We start from the raw sequence: 21,770 nt of genomic DNA on the forward strand, positions 1-21,770 counted from the left end.
TATTGCAGAGCCTCCTGAATGCGATCCATAATCCAGAACCTAGATGAACAGTTTCATCCACTTGGGTCTTCTTGCACAGACACTTAGTTGAATGCTTATGAATCTCAGTAAAGAGACTTGGCAGTATTCCAGGGTGTCATCCAGAAACAGGAGTATTTGGAGGAACTCACCATGGATAGGCAATCCCTCTTCAACTTGAACTCTGTGTCAGATCTCCTCCAAGACTGGCAAACACCTCTGGATGGTTTCAGGGGTGGGGAACCTGTGGCCTTGAGGCCACATGTAGCTTTGAGGTCCCAGGTTCCCCACCCCTAGTTTAAGTTCTTCTCTTTTATACCTCATCTGATATTAATGGTTCAAAGGTCAAAAAAGGTCATTTCTGTTGTTATTTCTCTCAAGGAGTCCTCACTAATTTTGACACACAGAAGGGAGCCACCTTGCTGGAAGAGAGCTATAAGGCTGCATTTCACTCAACTGAATCTGCTCTCTCTCTCTCTCTCTCTCTCTCTCTCTCTCTCTCTCTCTCTCTCTCTGTCTCTGTCTCTCTCTGTCTCTGTCTCTGTCTCTCTCTGTCTCTGTCTCTGTCTCTCTCTGGTGGGGGTAAGGTAAGGCTTACTTAACTGGAGTTAAGTGACTTGCCCAAGGTCACACAGTTAGTAAGTTTCAAGTGTCTAAGGCCAGATTTGAACAGGGCTGTTGCTCTATTCACTGCACCACCTAGCTGCCCCTCAAGTGTCTCTTTGAAGAGCTAATAAACAATAAAGAGAACAAGATTTTATATTCTTTAAATCTACCAGTCAGTTGTACAATGGTAAAGACGTGTCTATTGTGCAATATTGCTTGTGACAGTCCTGTCTCATTAAAGGTACAACTAGTTTATTCTCATAAACGATTTTATGTGGCTAGGAAAGGAGGGCTATAGGCCAGCTGTTGTTGAATCAACTTTGTGGCTTATTCATAAGGTCCAAAGACTAGATGTGCTGACAAAGAATGTCAAAATCAATGCAATCACCCCAGCTAGACGGCCACAGGTTGGTCATTAGGCAATGATCTCACATTTATGGTATCAACAGTTAAACTGAAGTGTATAGATAACATTGTGTGAGTGTTATCTTCTGCTTCCTTTCCCACCACCCCAGCACTGTTGGTTACATAGGAATGAGGGCTATCTTTTTAAAGGAAGGCAGACTGCCATGTACAGCATATAGTACCTCATTTGTTTTTGGTCTTTTTTTTTTGGAGGGGGGAAGGCAGGGCAGTTGGCGTTAAGTGACTTGCTCAAGGTCACACAGCTAGTAAATGTCAAGTGTCTGAGGCTCGATTTGAACTCAGGTCCTGCTGACTCTATTCATTGTGCCACCTAGTGGCCCCTACAGTGCCTCATTTGGATGTGTCTGGAGTCTTGGAAGCCTGACTATCCTCTGTTCTATAAATGAACCTTGGGAGTTTGTTGTAGCAGGGGAGTGCAGCTACTTATATACCCTTGATGGAAAAATGGTACACCTCTATCACGGATGGTTGTCCTCTTCAGCTTCAGAAGGGACGTACATGTAGTGATGAGGGAGGAAGGGGGCACCCACCCAGCCAGATCAGCTGAACCCTGGCGATCAGTGGGGTGACAGATGTCGCAGTCAGATTGCCCTCACCTCCAGACTGAGGGCTATTTTAAAATTGTCTTTGTTTCATGGGTTGCCACAACAAAACAATCATCACCAAGTGACGGGCTTGATGATGACAAGCCTAGGCTGGTCCTTGGAAGGCAGACAGAAGCCTGTTGCTGAGAGGAAGCTTGCATTCCCCTGGACTTCCATACCAAAAGGGGGCATGAAAATAGGCTTTGGTGTAGGCCTATCAAATTCACTATGGTGCTCCTGTCTTTCTGGGAGGAGGGAGAAGAGGAATCTATCGATATTCCTGCCATTTGGCTGTACACATACGCAAAAGTCTCAAGTCCTTACAAACAGCAGGAGGGCTGCTTGTGACTTGTTGAACCTCTTTGCAAATCCATCTGGAAAATGGAGAGAACACTACTCATGTGACCCCTTTCCCAGGTTTTCTGCTACTATTATCACCAGCAAGGTCAGTGAGAGGGGGAGAGAGAGAGTCTGGGCCATAGTCTAGACCCTGAGCTTCCTGACTCTAATCACTCTTCATCTTCAGAGCTTTTACTCTATATCTCCCTGTGCACTGTGGGGATGTAGTAGCCTGAATGGTAAATAAGCTGCAGACCAATCCTCAGCTCAGACCTCAGGTCCTCAGACCAAGCCCTCCCTCTGCCCTGCATCTCCCAGGCTCTCTTTCTCTAAAGCCAACAACCATTTCATTAAAAAAAGGCTTAGATGACTACACACCAGCCCCTTCCCCAACTCACTTCAGCTCCTCCCGCTCCTTGTGGCAGGTTCCTATGAAGTTCCCAAATTGACAGGAGAAAACGTGATCATGGATCTCCAGTAAGAAAAGCTCGTTAAACTCAAAAGCACAGGGAAATTGCTCCATCAGTTGCCAGATACACTCCAAAAACTGGGTGAAGACAGGAGATACTTCTTTGGGGTCCCCATCTAGGTGACCACACCTAGCAATTTAAACAAAAGCAAGAGAGTCATAAGGCTCAACATTATACCTTGGCATAGAAGACAAGACTGGACTTCACTACTTATGATTACTAATCCACCTACATGGCAACAGATTAGAAATTCAGATGAAATAAGTAAGAATCACATCAAGCCAGCCAAACAGACAGTGGTCATGTCTCACAATTCTTTTGAATTCCCTATAACATAACCTACATGGTACATAGTAAAGTTATCCCTTCCACATCAAGACCTTCCCCATTGCAGCTCTGCTATATCACGAGTTGGCATAAGAAATTAAATGGGAATTTGGGGGGAGTTTTATGGAAGCCACATATGACAATTTGACACCCAGCAGATGACAATGAGCCCATGACCATATACTTAACCCAAACTTTACAGTAAGGTACTATTAACACCCCAATGAAAAAAAAAAGAAAAAAAAATCAGATCTTCTCTGGTATGAAGGGAGGGCCAAAAAATTTTACTTGGATTTTCCAGATCATGGGGGTACCATGCCCTAACTTAGCCCCATGATGTGAAAGGGATAACTGTAGGTACTATGAGGTAGTAGGAACCAAATAAATATTTCTTAATTAATTTCTTTGAGAAACAAACAGTAACAACAAAAGTTTGCCCTCAATTTTTTTTTCCTCCAAAAAGAGTCAAAGGTCAACTTATCCTTAAAAAGGAAAGACATCACATACAAATTTAAGCTATGGCTGCCCCAGAATTTAGAAGGCTTTGATAATACAAGGAACTAACAATTCCAAAGGAACGATGTCTTAAGTGGATAATTGCCAGAATTGACAATAACAATGTTCTTGAGAATCAAGGTTGGTTGGGACGACTTCATGTAAGATATGACTGTTCTTATTTTTCTACCAACACTACTGAATTCCCCCCTTCAACAATATGCATATGTGTTTACCTTTGTGAGAACTTGTGGCCCATAGAGATCCATTCCCTTTCTATGAGGACCTGATGTTTCATACCAAAAGAGAAGAGGGTTAACATCAGGGACAGTAAAAAGATGCCTTGACCAGGACTTAAATATTCATATGACTTTCTTCCAATGAAGTTCTCATAACTTGAAGCTGCTTTACTGAAGGAATAAAGTGAATTTCCCAAGCAATAACTAACTTATTTAGAATTAATCTCAATATACTCCCCATAAATTTCAGATTCCCCCAAGAGAAAATATTCTGCATTAAATATAGTATGGCTTCTTTTGGCTCTTGTACTATGGTAGGCCAAGCCATTTAAGTTAGCACTAAATGCTATTCCAATAAATACGTTAAGGTGAACCTTTAAAAACCACAAATCCAAAGCAATATTTCTGTTGAGAGCTTATACCAAGAATTAAATATTTTTTTATAAAGGATTAGATTTAAATGCCTTTTAAAGATGAAGGGAATAAGCATTTATTAAGGTATTCTAGGCACTATGCTAAGTATTTTACAATAATCCTTTGAGATTGGTGTTATTGTTACCCCCTTTTTCCAGATGTAGAAAGTGAGGCAGACATTGGTGAGGTGACTTGCCCTTGGTCATATAGCTAATAAGTGTCTGAAGCCAGATTTGAACTCAGGTCTTCCTGATTCTAGGCCCAGCACTCTAGTCACCGAAGCATAGACAAAACTCTTCTGCTTTGATTTCAGGTTTTTGGAAATCAATGAAATGTTTGTGATTTTCACAGTAATTGTAAGCTCTCTGGTTATATCTGTCTGAAATTCAAAGAGCTGACATCTGAGGCATAATGTGCCCATCTCAGGGAGCCATATTACCTGCCCCCCCACTCTTTCCCTAAATCTTCTATAGCTCCCACACTCCTCCAAATATCATTTTACATGAGGGTGTCTGCAGAAAACTGCTGTGTAAGGGGTTGTAAGGTTGCTGTGTAAGGTAAGGGGTTGAGGATGTATAACAGAGACCACGTTAGCTGGGTGTGCCTGATGTAGGAAAAACCAATGATAATCCCAAATCCAAAATAAGCAGAGGATTTCGAGTTTGAAGGCATAATAGACATGACAAAGAAGGAAACTGAGGCCTCATGAAGGAGAGTGCCTTCTCAAGGTGAAGCAGGTTATTAAATACTTTGAAGGGAGGCCAAGTAATACAGTTCTCCACTCTATGTCTCAACTTTGCTATATCGAAGGTTGGTATAAGAAATTACATGGGAATTCGGAGGAGTTTTGTGGAAGCCAGAGACAATACACAAAGGCCAGCAGATGACACAGAGCCTATGACCAAATGCTTAACCCAAATTAAACAATAAGGTACTATAAACACCCCATGAAAGAAAAAGAAAAATTCAAACTTCTTCTCTGGTACAAAAGGGAGGGCCAAAAAGATTTATGTGGATTTTCCAGGTAATGGAGGGGTGCCACGTCCCTAATCCCGCCTTCCCCCCATCCCAGGTTGTGGAAGGAATAACTGTACAGCAAATACCCTTGGAGTCAGGCCTCTGACACACACTATCTGTGCGGCCATGGGCAAGTCATAACCTCTTGGTGACACAGGTGACACCCTTTATGTTACAGGCAACATACCTATTTGTAGTGGCTGAGGGAATTCCTTCTAACCGATGGACCAAAATAACAACAAAATAATGCCTTTCAAAGGCCAAAGTATCTCCCCAGGGGTAGACTGCTTTGGTAAGAGTCAACTTGGATTTCCTCACCAACAGAAGTAGGATTTCTTACCATTAGCCCTTCAAATGTTCGATAAAATGGATCAAGAAGGACGCCAGCCAGAGAGCACACTTGGGCTGTGCGGTCCCAGCCATCGGAGCAATGGACCAACACACTAGCTTTTTCCACTTTCACAGCCTGAGGAGAACAAAGAGGGTGGGGGAAAGGAAGCATGGATAACTTCTGCACAGCATACTGATTTCAGCAATAGAGAAAAGAATGGGGCTTCTGAGCATTTCGTCAGAGCTGACCTGTGTAAAGTCAGCCAAGATAAGCACCTACTATGGCCCCAGGAATATGGTAGGGGTGTATGTGTCTATCTGTCTGTCCGTATATGTCTGTGTGTGTATATATATCTTCATGTGTATATCTGTGTGTATGTGTGTGTCTATGTATGCATATGTTTGTGAGTGTGTGTATCTGTATATGTGTATATCTGTGTGTATGTGTGAGTGTGTATATATCTGTGTGTGAGTGTGTGTCTGTGTCTATCTGTGTGTGTGTGTGTGTAGGGGGGAATACAAAGTGAAACAGCTCCCGAGCCTTCCAATAGCTGACATTGTAATAGGAGAGATGACCTGATGACAGTAGATACAAAACACATAGAGGAGCTGATAGAAGGTAGCACTGAGGGGAGGCTAGGTGGTGCAGTGAAAAGAGCACTGGCCCTGGAGTCAGGAGGTCCTGAGTTCAAATCCGGCCTCAGGCACTTAACACAAAAACTAGCCGTGTGACCTTGGGCAAGTCACTTAACCCCAGTTGCCCTCCAAAAAGAAAAAAATAAAAAAAATTAGAAAAGGAGGTAGCACTGAGGGGGGGGGGTACTAGTAATGGAGGAGACCAAGAAAAGACTAATGGCAAAGGTGGTACTTCAGCTAATTCTTAAAGAGAATTGAGGGATCAATTCTGAAACATCAAGGTGAAAAGAGAGTTTGTCGTTGTTGCTGTTCAGTCCTGTCCAACTCTCTATGACCCCATTTGGGGTTTTCTTGGCAAAGACACTGGAGTAGTTTGCCATTTCCTTCTCCAGCTCATTTTACAGATGAGGTAACTGAGGCAAACAAGGTCAAGTCACTTGCCCAAGGTCACACAGACAGTAAGTATCTGAGACTTCATTTGAATTCAGGTCTTCCTGACTCTATGCACAACGCTCTATCCACTGCACCAGCTAGCTGCCCTAGAATAGGGAGTACCTCCTAGAAAAAGGGGATAGCTAGTGTAAAGGCAGGGAAATATGAGATGGAATGTCTGTCACACGTGGAGAACACCAAGGAAGCCAATTTAGCTGGATCATAAAGTGAATGGGAGAGTAACATGCAATTAGGCTAGAAAGGTGAGATAAGTCAGAGGTTGAAAAGAGCTTTAAAAGCTGAACCAGAGTTGATTTTGGATTCTACAGGTAATAGGTAACCATTGGCGAAAGGAAGTGATGACATAACCTGAACCTCAGGAAATCACTTTGGCAGCTGTATGGAGGATGAACTGGAGTGAGGAGAGACTTGAGGCAGAGACCAGTTAAGAAGGCGTCTGTGAGAAGCTATGGGGGCTGAAATTAGGCTGCAGGCGGTGTGATTGTAGAAAAAGGGATGCACATAAGAGATGGTGTGGAAAGAGAAAGAAAATGTAGCAACCAAGCGGGCTGAAGTGAGTAAGAGGAATCTAGTATGACACCTGAGGTTATGAATCTGAATCTGGGTGGTGCCTTTAACACAAATAGAGAAATAAGGAAGTGGGGGTGGTTTTTAAAGGATGAAAACACATTTATTAAGCACAAACTACATGGCAAGGACAGTGCTAAGCTCTAAGGATACAAATCAAAAACAAAAATTTTCATAACCCTCAAGGAGTTTATAATGGAGAGACATGGATGGCCAAAAGAGAGTGGTGGCCAGGATGGAAATGTGGTGTTGGGGGGAGGTACTGAATTCTGTTCCGGACATCATGGAGGGTATGAACAGCTAGAGGAGAGGATGGGTTCATCACCTAGTTGAGAGATGAAAGCTGGGCAACCTGAGGGCTACATTGGATTCTCTGGATATATTACTAAAATAATATCCTAGCTCTAGAGCTCAAAGAAGCCTTTGAGATCATATAGATCAATGCACTCTTGTTATCTCTTCTTTAAATTACAATTTTTTTCAAAGGAGATCCACCTTCTCTCCCTCCTATCTCCTTTCCACTGCCCACCCCCAATGAGAAAGCAAGAAAAACAAAAGCTCTGTTATAAACACACATAGTCAAACTAACAGATTCTTTCATTGGCCACGTCCAAAAAGAAATGTTCCAATGTGCATCCGGAATCTCTCACCTCGCAATCAGGAAGTGGTCAGCAGGTTTCACCATGAGTCCTCTGGAATCATGGGTGGTCCCCAAAGCTATTTAAAAGTATCACTGCTACATTTTGTCTTTGCAATGCTAGGACCACGTTATAAAACTGAGTTCAGACAGCAGAATAAAGAGAGTGGCAACCACTACTCCTGGTTAATCAAAGCAGCAAAAATAAAAAAAGACACCCCACTGAACATATCTTGTTCTTGACCAGGAATCCGAAAACTTACATCCCTTCAGCATAAAAAAAAATAATTCTACTTTCATGAAAGTGACAGAAGAAATTTGTCCCAAACCCCTCTCCTTTCTTTCTGCTAAAGGAAGAATAGTCGGGAGATAGGGAGAAATACTAAAAACTCACTTGTCTATAATCCTTTACAATTTACCGTGATTATACCCTGTAGCATTACTTGCTATTTGCCCTTCATTCTCAAAGAGGACCATGACATCAGGGAGATGATGCCATGATATGCCAAGTGAATCGGATTTAAGTGAGGTACAAAAGTCACCAGCCTCGTTTTCTCCTCCAGAGCCATCTGGGTCTAGTGGGAGATGGCCCAGGATGCAGTGGAAGACCTTGGCCTTTTCAAGCTAAGGTCTTTAACATGTCTCAGTTTAAATGAGGTGAGCAGGATTCCAACTGTATGGGACCTCAGAGAGATGAAGTGTCTTGCAAAAACCAGGCTTCCCTAATCAGTCAGCAGCAGAAGAACTGAGTATGCAAATGTACTGAGAATTACCTTTGCAAGGAAGATTCCAGCATCCATAATAGTTTTAATATGTCTCAACCACCCTGAGTTCTCCAGGCCAGCAAGAAAGTCACTCATTGATGGAACTTTCATTTCACAGACTTAGGAAAGAAAAAAAGACTGAAATGAAATATTTACTGCACTTCCACCCCCTTCCCCCAAAGAATGAGACAAAGAATACAGGATATAGAGTCATAAGGTCTGGGTTCAAGGTCTGCCTTTGCTTTGTGTGACTTCCTGTCTCTGGGTCTTAGTTCTTTGAGAAATGAGGAAGTTGGATCTTTCCTTCAAGCTCTAACATAGTCGATAAACCACTTTATAAGTGGGGAGCAGCTAAGAAATCACAGTGGGTCTTTACTGACTGGCACACACAAGCAGAGCCATAACAGCACTTGCTAGGCAAGAATTCAGATCTCCAGTTTCTCAGCTAACCAAAAGTAAACACTCAAGTCAGTCGGGCCTGGTTAGAGAAAAACATACTTGACTCCAAATAAAGTACGGGGGGATACCAAAATGTGGTGTGGCATAAACCAAGATGTCCTTAAAAACCATCTCTCCCCTCAAACACGAGAGTGCTTCTGCTTGCTATGGGACCTGGGGAGGGGCAGTGTCAACAGCTCTGATGCCTTTTCGCTGTCCAGCAGGAGACACAAGAGTGCCTTAAATCCTACTTACTGCATGGAATCAGAAGACTTAGAAGGTGACTTTGAGATCATTTAATCTAACCCCCTGATCTAAGAGAGAAGTAAACAGGCCTGTGGAAGAGAACTGACTTCCCAAGGTCATAGAAGTAGTGAGTGGTAAAGCCAGGATTCAAATTCACATTCTCCAAAAACAATACTCTGTCTTCCACTCTGCCTCTCTAAAGTCTATAACAGTATAAAACATTTTGGAGGAAAGATACAGTTGAGAATCCTTGGAAGTCTGGAGGAAATTCCCTAAGACAAAGGTTCTATAGGATCCCATGCTCCTTTTCTTTTGTTCATATTTTTCATGAATCTGTCCCTGCCACTCTCTGCTCCCACCCCCATCTCCTCAGCGATGAGTAAAATAAAATGCCCTCAGTACATACTCTCAAGGAAAACCAGTTCCTACATTAGCCAAGTCTCAAAATGAATGCCTCTTGGTGTGTTTTAAATTCATCACCTGACATGAGGGGAATGGCATTGTAGCGTTCAGAGTTCTAAAGCTTTCAAAAGTTGTTTTTCTCACTGTAGAGACTACTTTCCTAACTCTGCTCACTTCAATCTGCATCAGTTCGTGGATATCTTCCCAGTTTTCTCTGAAATTGTCTGCTTCCTTTCTTATGGCTCAATAATATTCCATTACATTCATGTGCCACAATTTAGTTTTCTTTTCCCCAATAGGATATTCCCTTAGTTTCCAATTTTGGTTACCTTAAAAAGAGCTGCTATAAACATTTTCATAATACATATTCTTTTTCACTTTCTTTGATTGTGTTGGGGTACAGGTCTAGTAGTGGTATAGCTGAGTCAAAGGGCATGAACAGTTTGGCAACTTTCTTGGCATAGTTCCAAAGTACTTTCCAGAATGTCTGGATCTATTCACAGTTCCATCAACAGTGCACCTGTTTTCCCACAGCCCCTCCAACATTTGTCATTTTCTTTTTTTGGCATTTTTCCTCATCTGCTAAATATGAGGCAGAATCTTTGAGCTGCTAGTGATTTTTCATATGCTTGTTGATAACTTGGATTTTTTCCTTTGAAAACTTTCTGCTCATATCTATATTGAGGGATGGCTTAGTCTTATAAATTCGAATCAGTTCCTTACATATCTCAGATGAGACTTTTATCAGAGAAACTAGCTACAAAGATTTTCCTCCAGTTGTTCCCCTTCTAACTTTTACTATGTTGGATTTGTTTGTGAAAAACAACTTCTAAACTTTCACAGAAACAAAATTTTCCATTTCATCTTGTGTGGTCTTTTCTATCACTTGCTTAGTCATGAACACTTCCCCTGTGCACAGTCTGGAATAAATTCTCTAAGACCAGAATTCTAAAGTATCCTGGCTCCCTTGGCCCATCCTTCCCAAAAGAGTCTATAGTGATGGCAGGTGACCAAGACTATGCTCAAGGCTTTGTTCTTACCCAGCAGAGCAGTAAAAGCAAAAAGTGCAAAGGAAACTTTGGAGCATTGTCCCTTAACAAAGATGCTAAACTCAAAAGTCCGCCATATTTCTTCTGGCACAGGACTATGCTACCACTCCGGTAGTCAAGTACTCCATTGATTTCCACAACACAGATGCTCAGTTGTTCTCAACTGTGGTGCGAAATCAATGGAACTGTTGAATAACAGAGTTGGAAGAGACCTTGGAAAACAGTCTATTCCAACTCTTATGTGATGCATGAAACATGAATCTCTTTAGCAACTTGGGATCGTAAGACTTAGAGCAAGAAAATCCCTTTGATTTTTTAAATTTTATCTTTTTCAATCAACAAGCATTTGTTTCCTCTACATCCCACTTCCCCCCTTCCAAGTGAAAAAGAAAGAAAAAGAAAAGCCTTGCAATGAATATTCATGGTCAAGCAAAGAAAATTCCCTTATTGTAGAAGAACCTTTTGCAATCACCTAGGCCAACTTTAGTTCTCCCTTCCAACATTGTGACTTTCCCCATTGTGGTTTCACTATATTGTAGGCCGGCATAAGAAATTAAATGGGGATTTGTGGGGAGTTTTGAGGAAGCTGCAGATGATATGCAAACGCCAACAGACAACACAGGAAAAGTTTAGAAACTCTGATCTGCATAAAATATATGGATAGTATTATATCATTATAGTAACATATTTTCTCTTTTAATACCATAATAATTCGTACTTCTTCTCTGGTATGGAGGAAGGACCAAAAAATTTTATGTGTATTTTCCAGATGTCAGTGGCACATGCCCTTAACCCCTTCGATGTGGAGGGGATAACCACTTTATTTCAGAGAGTTTAAGCAAAGGCCAAACAGCCAGGCATCAAAAAGCTAATGTTCTAACAAATGTGTATTTAAAAAAATAAGATATACAGGCACTGGGGTATAGAAATCCATCTTGCCCTACTAGAAAATTAGGGGGGTGATGGGGGAGGATATAAGAGAGAACAGATTGGGGGAAGGGGTATACAGTAGGCTTACTATTTTGGGTTGGGGGGTAAGGGAAAGACAGGGAGAAAAAATTGTAACTCAAAATCTTGTGGAAATGAATGTTGAAAATAAAAATAAATAAATAAATGTAAAAAAAAGGCCAAGATTCTCTCTACTCGGTCATGTGCGCCATCATACAGAGTCCCCTTAACCATGTCCAGAGATGTAAAAGTCTACTGAAGCATCTTACCTCATTTTCTAGAGGATTCTATTATTATTATTATTATTATTATTATTATTATTGATTTTACTCATGAATATACTAATGACACCTTCTCCTACCAGGCCCCTACATCCTAAACTAATCTAGCCACATTTTAGGACCATATTGGCCAGTAATCACACATTACAATGAAATGCCACAGTGGTAACTCATTCTCTTCCTCTCCTTACATATCTGGCTCCACCTTCAAAGCACATGACCTTTGTGTACACATTAGGAGGCAAATTCTCCCCCCTCCCCTCAGTTAAGACCAGGCCTTCATACCTTCTAGGAGTTTCTGCAGGCTGCTCCTCATCACATGGATGTTTTCAATACCAATGAATCTGAACCGAATATTAGCATAATTATCCTCGTTTTCATACCCCTTGCCAGCTGCTCGATTGGCGATGGCATTCAGCTGCAAATCAAGGACACAGTAGGGCAGGTATCAACAGGCTTGTACATTTAAGGGCCTCAAGGGTATTATTATTTCATTTCTAGATCATTTGAAACCCGGCCCATGAAAGGAAAAACCAACTAGGGTCTGAACTAGGGGTTTGGGTAGAATTTCACAGGTCTTCAATTTGCTACTTGAGAAAATGCTAAGCTACTTTCACTAATATGTGTGTCATGGTGCATCATGGGAGCAGGGCAGATGCTCAGTCCTTCCTGCCTTATCAGAGATAGGGTATGGTTCATATTAACGAGAAATAAGCAAGATACCTCAGGCAGAACTTATGTACATTAACCTGGGCAGAGGGAAAACAAATGTGGTCTTAAAAGACAATACATCTACTCAAAGAGTGACTGTGCCTAATTACAATATCTTATCATAGAGACAAAGGCAATTAAGGAGCCATTAAATAAATAGCAAACAGAATACAATACTGGGGACGGAAAAGTAATGGGCATCAGGGAGCAAGTGAACTTGTTAAGACAGATATGACTATATTTATATTGTATTTGTTATATGATATGATATAGCATGACATGACATAACATGACATGGCATAACACGTCATAACACATTATAATATAACATGATATAACACACGACATGACATGATATAATATAACATGACATGATACGCCACAACATGCCATAACATAACACAATATAACATGCCATACATGCCATAACACAACACAAAGTTCCATAACGTGTTATAACAATTCGCATGTCATAACACGGCATAACATACCACAACATGACAACATGTCATAACACACCATAACATGACAATACGTCCTGCCAGAGCACAATATAACCTGGCACAACATGACAACATGCTGTAGCATGTCATAACATGCCACAACACACTACTGCATGTCATAATATAATGTAATATAACATGACATTCCATAACACAGTATAACATGGCATGCCATTACATGCCATGATGTAACATGACATGACATAACTTGATATAACACAACATGACATACCATAGCATACATAACATAATATGACATATCACAACATGACAGCATGCCATAACATGCCATAACATACCACCACATGCCATAATATGATATGACATGATAAGATTGAATGTTATATTATATCATATATTATGTTAAACTATATCATGTTATATCATGTTGTGTTGTGTTATGCTTTGTTATGTTACTATGAATCAGAGGTTCTTAATCTTATTTGCATCATGGATCTCTTTGGCAATCTGGTGAAACCTATGGGCCTTCTTTTCAGAAAAAAATATTTTGAAGTAATTGAAGGAAATGCTAAATTCATTTAGAGGGGAGGTAAGGGAAAACAAAGATGTCATTTTCTCCCCATCTAAGTTCTTAGATCCCTTGAAATCTATACACAGATCCCTTGGGGGGGTGGGGGGGTCTGTGGACTTCAGGTTAAGAATCCTGTCTACAAATAAAACAATAATTACAAGAGACATCTTCTACCTCAATGGTCCTGGGTAACATTGGAGCAGGGGTTCCTAACCTGAGATCCATTAACTTGGGTTTTTTGAATAACTGCATTTCAATATATGAAATGGGATTTTTTCAATAGGATTTCCTTTGTAATCCTAAGGATTTTCTTTTATGCCCTTGAAAACATTATTCTGAAAAAGGAGTCATGGACTTCCAAAGGGGCCAGCTACTCCTATTACTCTTATTATATGAAACTGTAATTTATTGCTCTGTTTGGGAAGTTTCTTCCTTATTAGAATGTAAGCTCCTTGACAGCAGGAATCGTATCTTAGCCAAATTTGGTATCTAGTCTAGCAAAGTGCTTTGCACAGAGTAGGTGATTAATGGATATCTGCTACATGAATGGATGAATGAATGGATAAGACAGCTGGGGCATCCATATTGTAAAGACGCACACCTAGCCTTGAATTGAGAATTTCAATGAATCTTCTCAAAAGGTACCTTTGGCCTCGTGTCTACCACATAGATGAATGGGCTTGCTGGGTTGGCTTGGCTAATGGCCTGTAGCATCTGTTCATCTTCCAGGCAGCGGGACCCAAATCCAGAGAGGGGCTGGCTACAGCGGCATATGGCAGCCTGCAATGAGTAAAGGCCATAAGTCAGAAAGGCTCCCCCACCTCAAGTAGGAGACAATTCTGCAGGGAAAAGACTATATGACTCAAATTAAATCAACCCTGAAAGGATGCACCAACTCTAGGAAGAGGACATTTCTTATATGTTTTGCAAAAGTGCCTTATGTACATTTAGACATTTGATAGTCTCCCTTTTAGAGAAAAGGAAACTGAGCTTCCAGCAGAAACTTCCAGCACTTTCTTCACAATTCAATTCAATAAACATTTATCAGTTGGGTACTAGAAACAAGGGCCTGTGCTCAGAACTTCAGAAAGGTAAAAATGGCAGTATCAACCATCAAGGGGGGTAAGACCATAAGATCAGTCAATCAACGAACATTTATTTACCACTCACAATCAACTGGGGAAACAAGCCATATACACAATACAAGGTAGAATGTATTTTTTTTCATTTTATCTTTGTCTCCCTGGTGACTTACACACAGTAGGTTCTTCATAAATGCCTCTTGGATTGGATGGGGGCAAATCTAGATTTGGTTCTAGAGAACCAAAGACAGTGCTCTAGGAAAATGTGAAGATGAGAGAATCAGGGAAAACTTCATGAATGAATAGTGTCTGAGCAGGGCTTTGAAGGGAGAGAACTATTTCAACAAGTCAGGGGAGACAGGGCAGAGCCAAGATGGCAGAGTGGAGGAAGCACTACATCCAAGCTCTCCTAACACTCACCGCCAAATAACTTTAAAATAATTCCTCAAATCAAATATGGTAGCAGCAAAGCTAACAAAAGGTTGGGGGGAGACATTTTTCTAGCCCAAGAGGACTTAGGAGGTGAGAACAGGTGTTCTGTGACACTGAGGTTGGGGTGGACCAGGAAAGCAGCAACTACATCTTTCCCAGGATCACACCATTTTGGAAACACCAAAAAAACTTATAGACCCCCAGAACTAGCTGGAGCAATATAGTGCCAAAAAACCTGAAGCTTGGGACAGTACCCTACCCTCTCACCCTGAAAATAGAACCCAACTTAAACATAAAGTTCAAAGGGGAAAAGGGGTTGGAAATATGAGCAAACAACGACAAAAGAGCCCAGTCATAAAAATCTACTACAGTGACAGGGAAGATCAAAACACAAACTCAGAAGAAGCCAAGGATGTGTAAACAGATAAAGCAAAGCCTCAAAGAAAAATGCAAATTTGACACTAGCCCAATTCAAAACTCCTGAAAGAGCTATAAAAAAGAGCAAAAAAATGATTTAAAAAATCAAATAAGAGTGGTAGAGGAAAATTGAGAAAAGAAATTAGACTGATGCAAGAAATTATGAAAAAAGAATTAACTGTTTGATGAAAGAGGCACAGAAATACTGAAGAAAATAATACCTTAAAAAACAACATTGGCTAAATGGGAAAAGAGATACAAAATCTCACTGAAGAAAATAATTACTTAAAATTAGAATTTGGCAAGTGGAGGTTAATGATTCCATGAGACATCAAGAAACAATAAAATAAAGTCAAAAGAATGAAAAAAAAATAGAAGAAAATGTGAAATATCTCAACGGAAAGACAATTGACCTGGAAAATAGATCAAGGAGAGAAAATATAAGAATTACTCTACTACCTGAAAGGCATGATAAAAAAAGAGCCTAAACATCATATTTCAAGACATTATCAAGGAAAACTTCCCCAATATCTTGGAACCAGAGGGCAAAATAGAAATGGAAAGAATCTACTGATCACTTCCTAAAAAGAGATTCCAAAATGAAAACTCCCAGGAATAGTATAGCCTAATTCCAGAGCTTCCAGGTCAAGGAGAAAATATGAGAAGAAGCCAAAAAGAAACCACTCATGTATTGTAGAGCCCAAGTCAGGCTCACACAAGATTTAGCAGCTACCACCATATTAAAAGAATGGAGGTTTGGGATACAATATTCTGGAAAGCAAAGGAGCCAGTATGGCAACCAAGAACAACCTACCCTGCAAAACAGACTAATCCTTCGGTGGGGGGAATGGTCATTTAATGAAATAGAGGGCATTTAGGCATTCTTGATGAAAAGGCCAGAGCTGAATAGAAAATCTGACATTCAAACATAAGATGCAAGAGAAGAATAAAAAAGGTAAACACGAAAGAGAAATCATAAGGGATTCAATAAGGCTAAACTCTTTATGTTCCTATATGAAAATATGATACTTCTAACTTAATTTTTTCATTATTAGCGCAGTTACAAGGAGCCTACATAGACAGAGGGCACAGGCACAAGATGATTATGTTGGAATGATCTAATAAAGATGTAGGGGTAACAAAGAGGGCTGCACTAGAAGAATAGAGTTTTAGAAAAGTTAGATGTGATAGACCTCTGGAGAAAACTGAATGGCAATAGAAAGGAGTATACCTTTTTCTCAGCTATACATGTCACTTTCACAAAAAACTGATCATGTATCAGGGCCTCACAAAGAAATGAAGAAAGGTAGAAATACTAAATGCACCCTTTTTTGGACCAAGAGGCAATAAAAATTACACTCCATGAGTAGTTTTGGAAGCATAGATTAAAATTTAATTAAAAGTTAATTTCCCTAGTGAATATTCATGTAAAAATTATAAATAAAATACTGGCAAGGAGACTACAATAATATATCATAAACATATATTGTGACCAGGTGGGTCACAGAAATTTAGAGCTGGTTCAATATTATAAAAAACGTAAGTATAATTAACCATATCAATAACAAAACCCACAAAAAATCATATTATTATCTCAATAAATGCAGAAAAAATTAAGTCAAAGAACAAATGATAGAAATAATCAATAATTTCATTAAGACAAAATAACAAAATTTGTGGGATGCAGCCAAAGCAGTGCTTAGAGAAAATTTATGAGCAGATCAATAAATGAGGTACACAACTAAAAAAAAAAACTCTAAAAATAGTTTAAAATCCCCGATTGAACTCCAAAATAAAAATCCTGAAAAATCAAAGGAGAAATCCATAAAGTTGAAAGTAAAAAACTCATTAAATTAGTAAATAAAATTAGGAGCTGGTTTTACAAAAGAAATGATAGGTAAACTATTGGTTAATTTGATTTTTTTTTAAAGAAAGAAAACCAAATTGCCAGCATCAAAAATGAAAAAGATGAATACACTACCAATGAAGATGAAATTGTCAATTATTAGAAGTTATTTTGCCTTACTATATGCCAATAAAACATGCAATCTAGGTGAAATGGATGAATATTCACCAAAAGATAAACTGCTCAGATTAACAGAAGAGAACGTAGAATACTTAAATAACTATCTTAGAAAAAGAATTGAACAAGCCATAAATGAGCCCCCCTAAAGAAAAATTCCCAAGACCAGATGATTTATGAGTGAATTTTACTAAACATCTACAAAACAATTAATGCCAATACTATATAAACTATTTGGGAAAATAGGCAAAGGAGTCCTATCAAATTCCTTCTATGACAAGATTACAAATTTTGATGCCTAAAGCAGGGAAAGGAAAAACAGAGAAAAAAGTATCGACCAATTTCCCTAGTGAATATTGATGTAAAAATTGTAAATAAAAGGTGGGCAAGGACACTACAATAATATATTACAAACATACATTGTGACCAGGTGGGATTTATACCAGAAATTCAGAGCTGGTTCAATATTATAAAAAGCGTAAGCATAATTAACCATATCAATAACAAAACCAACAAAAATTAATAGCATTATCTCAAAAGATACAGAAAACATTTTTTTAAATGAAATACAACATTCATATATAAACACTAGAAATCATAGCAATAAATAGAGCCTTTCTTAAAATGATAAGTAGGGGCGGCTAGGTGGTGCAGTGAATAGAGCACCGGCCCTGGAGTCAGGAGGACTTAAGTTCAAATTTAGCCTCAGACACTTGACACTTACTAGCCGTGTGACCATGGGCAAGTCCTTTAACCCCAATTGCCCTGCTTTGCTCCCTCTAAAAAAACCCCAAAACAAACAAAAAACCCAATAAGTAGTATTTATCTAAGACCGAGAATAAACATTATCCATAATGGGGATAAAACTAGAAGGCTTCCCAATAAGATACCACTTTATAGGAGAGAAGCCTCATAGCAAAGATAAGTGGAATGTGTTCCCACCAACAACCCCACAAATTATACCCAAAAATCAAGGGAACAGAAATCTATGATGTCCATGTTATAGCTGGAAACCCCCAAACTCTGAAAGGAGACTGCACATAAAACTAGGAGAACATTGTACGCAGCAAGTGTAACATTGTAAAGATGATCAACCTTGAAATCCTTGGTTTCTCTGACCAAGACAATGATCCAAGACAACTCCAAAGGACCAGGATGAAAAATGCTATTCACTTGGAGGTAGAATTGACATGATGACTTCGTTAATTGGTTAGCTATGGATGGAAAGGCACAAGTCAAAGGTGATGCAGAGATGCCAAGCCCGAAGATGATGGAGGCAGAAATGGAAATGGGAAGTTTGGAAGAAGCCGGTGTTGAGAGAGAAGACAATGATCTTGGGTTTTATACAAGCTGAATTTAAGGACTAAATGAACTATTCAGTAGGCAAATGGTGAGAATCACTTAACCCCTCTGGGTCTCAGTTACATCATCTGTAAAATGAGAAAATCTTAGACAAGATGATCTTTAAGGTCATTTTCAATGCTAAATCTTACATAAAGTTCATAGGATCAAAGGGCTGAGAGCTGAAAGAGATCTTAGAGATCGCCTCATCCAAGTCCCGCATTTTACAGATGGCAAAACTGAGTCCCAGAGATTAGGTAAATTGCCTGAAGTCACACAAATAGCAAGTAGCAGAGGCAGGATTTGAACCCAGGCCCTCTGACTCCTGATCTGTGCCACTTCTACTATACCACACTGCAATTTGGAAATGAAGGACTGGAGGTCAGGGGAGGAATAGAACTGGAGATATAAATTTGGGAATCAACCACATATCTGTGACAGCTGGAGCTATGGGGGTGAATGAGATGACCAGGAATGCTCATTTCATCTCTTAATTCATGCATCCGGCTTCCCCACCCCCCCAAGCTAAAGTCAATAAAGAAGAAAAAAAATCATTTAAAAGTCAGAGTCCGTGAAGGAAGTATGTTCAACTTACATTGTTCTCTTTGTAGAAGTAGGAAAGCACAGGAATACGTCCTCGACTTCGGAACTTGGAACATCCCATGACTATCGCCTTGCTAGCCGCTTTTGGAATGACTATTTCAGGAGGGTATGTGCTGCAGACCTAAAAGCAAAAATCAACCAAATTCTTACGACATTTATTTGGTATTAGCAGGCCTACAAGCAATCATCCATAGGATCATTGGATTTAGGAACGGAAAGAACCCTAGAGACCATACAGTCTAATTACCTCAAGTTTACAGATGGGGAAACTGAGGCACACAGAGTAAAAGGACCTTGTCCAAGATCACACAGGTTATAAAGTTGTTTTTTTTCAAATATTGCTATTAATTTCTAGAAAGGATACACAGTGATACTATACAGCAACAAAATATACCCTCAGAATGACCAGAATTTGAGGCAAAGGAACAGAGATGTATGCTTACACATACAAATCACTGAAATACACACACAAAGAAGCCTACTAAACAAAGTCCATTAGAAACAAGAGTCAAAACAAGCAGATTCATGCTCAAGGGTGCAGGCCTCTTGACCCAGTTTTACCATTACTAGGCCTATGCTCCAAAGAAAGAGGAAAAGGACTCATGCATACACAAATGTTTCCAGTGGCTCTTTCATGATTACCTCATAGCTTTTGTTTGCATCTGTTATTTGCCAATAGTCATCTGGAACTCCCATGCGCTTATAGTCTGATTTTAAGTCAATCATTTTCCATCCACTTTCTCTACCATCTTTCGAAGATTTGGGGTTATAAGAAAATGCATAAAGTTCTTCTGGTCTCACTGGGGATGAGAAACAGCAATGAGAAATGATGGAGTTAGTTATCAAGGAGACTTAAGAGAATTCATTCACAAACCAAGTAAAGGATTAGCTCTCTAGGATTTTGTGTTGAAAGTGGGCTTTAGAGACCATCTAATCTGACCTTCTGATTTTACCAAAAAACAAAACAAAACAAAACTGAGACCCATAAAGGTTAAGTAACTTTCCCAATCTCACACAGGTAGGGATCACAGAATTGTAAACTTGGGACAAGAAGAGACCTCAGAGATTACTTTTACCATTTAAGGGATAAGGAAAATGAGGCCCAGAGAGAAATGATTTGCCTAAGGTCCCACAAGTAGTAAGCAACAGAACTGGGATTCACATTGTCTAATAGAACAGAAAAGGAAAATGATAAATGGTGGAAAGGATGTGGGAAAAATGAGACATTACTGCACCATTGGTGGAGTTGTGAACTGAAGCAACCATTATGTCCAAAGGCTATGAAACCATGCAAACCCTTTGACCTAGCAATACCACTACTAGATTTATATTCCGAAAGAGATAAAAAACAAAAAGGAAAAGGCCATATATATACAAAAAATATTTATAGCAACTCATTTCTGGGGGCAAAGAATTAGAAATTGAGGGGATGCCCATAAATTGGGGAATGGCTGAACAAGTTGTGGTATGTGATTATGATTGGAGTACTATTGGACTATAAGAAATGATCAGGAGGTGGCTAGGTGGTGCAGTGAATAGAGTACACTGGTCCTGGAATCAGGAGGACCTGAGTTCAAATCCAGCCTCAGACACTTAACACAAAACTAGCCGTGTGACCTTAAGCAAGTCACCTAACCCCAATTTCCCTACCTTCCCCCCTCCAAAAAGCAAAATAAATAAATAAATGATCAGTAAGATGTTCTCAGAAAAACCTGGAAAGACTTCCATGAGCTGATGTGAAACATATGTGAAACGTACAGCATACAAAGTAACAGCAATATAGTAAGATGATGAGCTGTGAATGATCCAAGACAACTATGAAGGATGAAAAATACCATCCATTGGGGAGGCCAGGTAGCACAGCAAGTAAGAGCACCGGCCCCAGTGTCAGGATGACCTGGGGATCGAATCCGGGTTCAGACACTTAGCACCACACCTAGAAACACCTGGCTGTGTAATCTTGAGCAAGTTACTTAACCCCGATTGCTTAAAAAAAAAAAGAAAGAAAAATACTATCCATCCCTAGAGAAAGAACTGATGCTGTCTGAATACAGATTGAAGCATACTTTAAAAAAAAAACTGCTATTCCAAAGCATTTGAATTCAAATCCTGGTCTTTTCCCACTAATCCCAGAATCTTGGAGTTGGAAAGGTCCTCACAAGCCATCTAATTCAAATGGTTCATACTCAGATACTCCCTCCTCAGTATCCCTGACTACTTGAAGGAAGGGGAAACCAGCACACATTCCAAGGCAGTTCATTCATCTTGATAGAAAGTTCATCATTAAGCCAAAGTCTGCCTCTTTGTAACTTTTACAAACTGGCTCTATCTCTACATTTTGGATGTAATCACAGCAAAACTATTTCCTTTCTTCCATTAAACATACTTGGAAAATAACTATCATATTCCCTCTACATCTTCTTCTCTCCAGGCTAAGCAC

The 21,770-nt window shown here is 39.7% G+C and overlaps 1 protein-coding gene across 5 annotated transcripts in view; it reads right to left on the bottom strand.

Moving 5' to 3' along the window:
* LOC138176501 (phosphatidylinositol-3,5-bisphosphate 3-phosphatase MTMR8-like) overlaps window positions 1-21,770 on the bottom strand; it is a 49,415-nt gene that overhangs the window by 13,550 nt on the left and 14,095 nt on the right. For all 5 annotated transcript variants that reach the window (XM_069107282.1, XM_069107281.1, XM_069107280.1 and 2 more), the window contains exons 4-11: window positions 19,973-20,130; window positions 19,323-19,451; window positions 14,078-14,212; window positions 11,972-12,104; window positions 8,332-8,441; window positions 5,276-5,401; window positions 3,502-3,551; window positions 2,372-2,572 (exon numbers count right to left, since the gene is read on the bottom strand). In XM_069107282.1, coding sequence (XP_068963383.1) covers window positions 2,372-2,572; window positions 3,502-3,551; window positions 5,276-5,401; window positions 8,332-8,441; window positions 11,972-12,104; window positions 14,078-14,212; window positions 19,323-19,451; window positions 19,973-20,130 — 1,042 coding nt within the window. The remainder of the gene's footprint in view (window positions 1-2,371; window positions 2,573-3,501; window positions 3,552-5,275; window positions 5,402-8,331; window positions 8,442-11,971; window positions 12,105-14,077; window positions 14,213-19,322; window positions 19,452-19,972; window positions 20,131-21,770) is intronic.

This window comes from Petaurus breviceps, unplaced genomic scaffold (genome assembly GCF_028583685.1).
Source record: "Petaurus breviceps papuanus isolate PSGF00001 unplaced genomic scaffold, PetGlider_PUasm1.0 89763, whole genome shotgun sequence".
Classification (NCBI taxonomy): domain Eukaryota; kingdom Metazoa; phylum Chordata; class Mammalia; order Diprotodontia; family Petauridae; genus Petaurus; species Petaurus breviceps.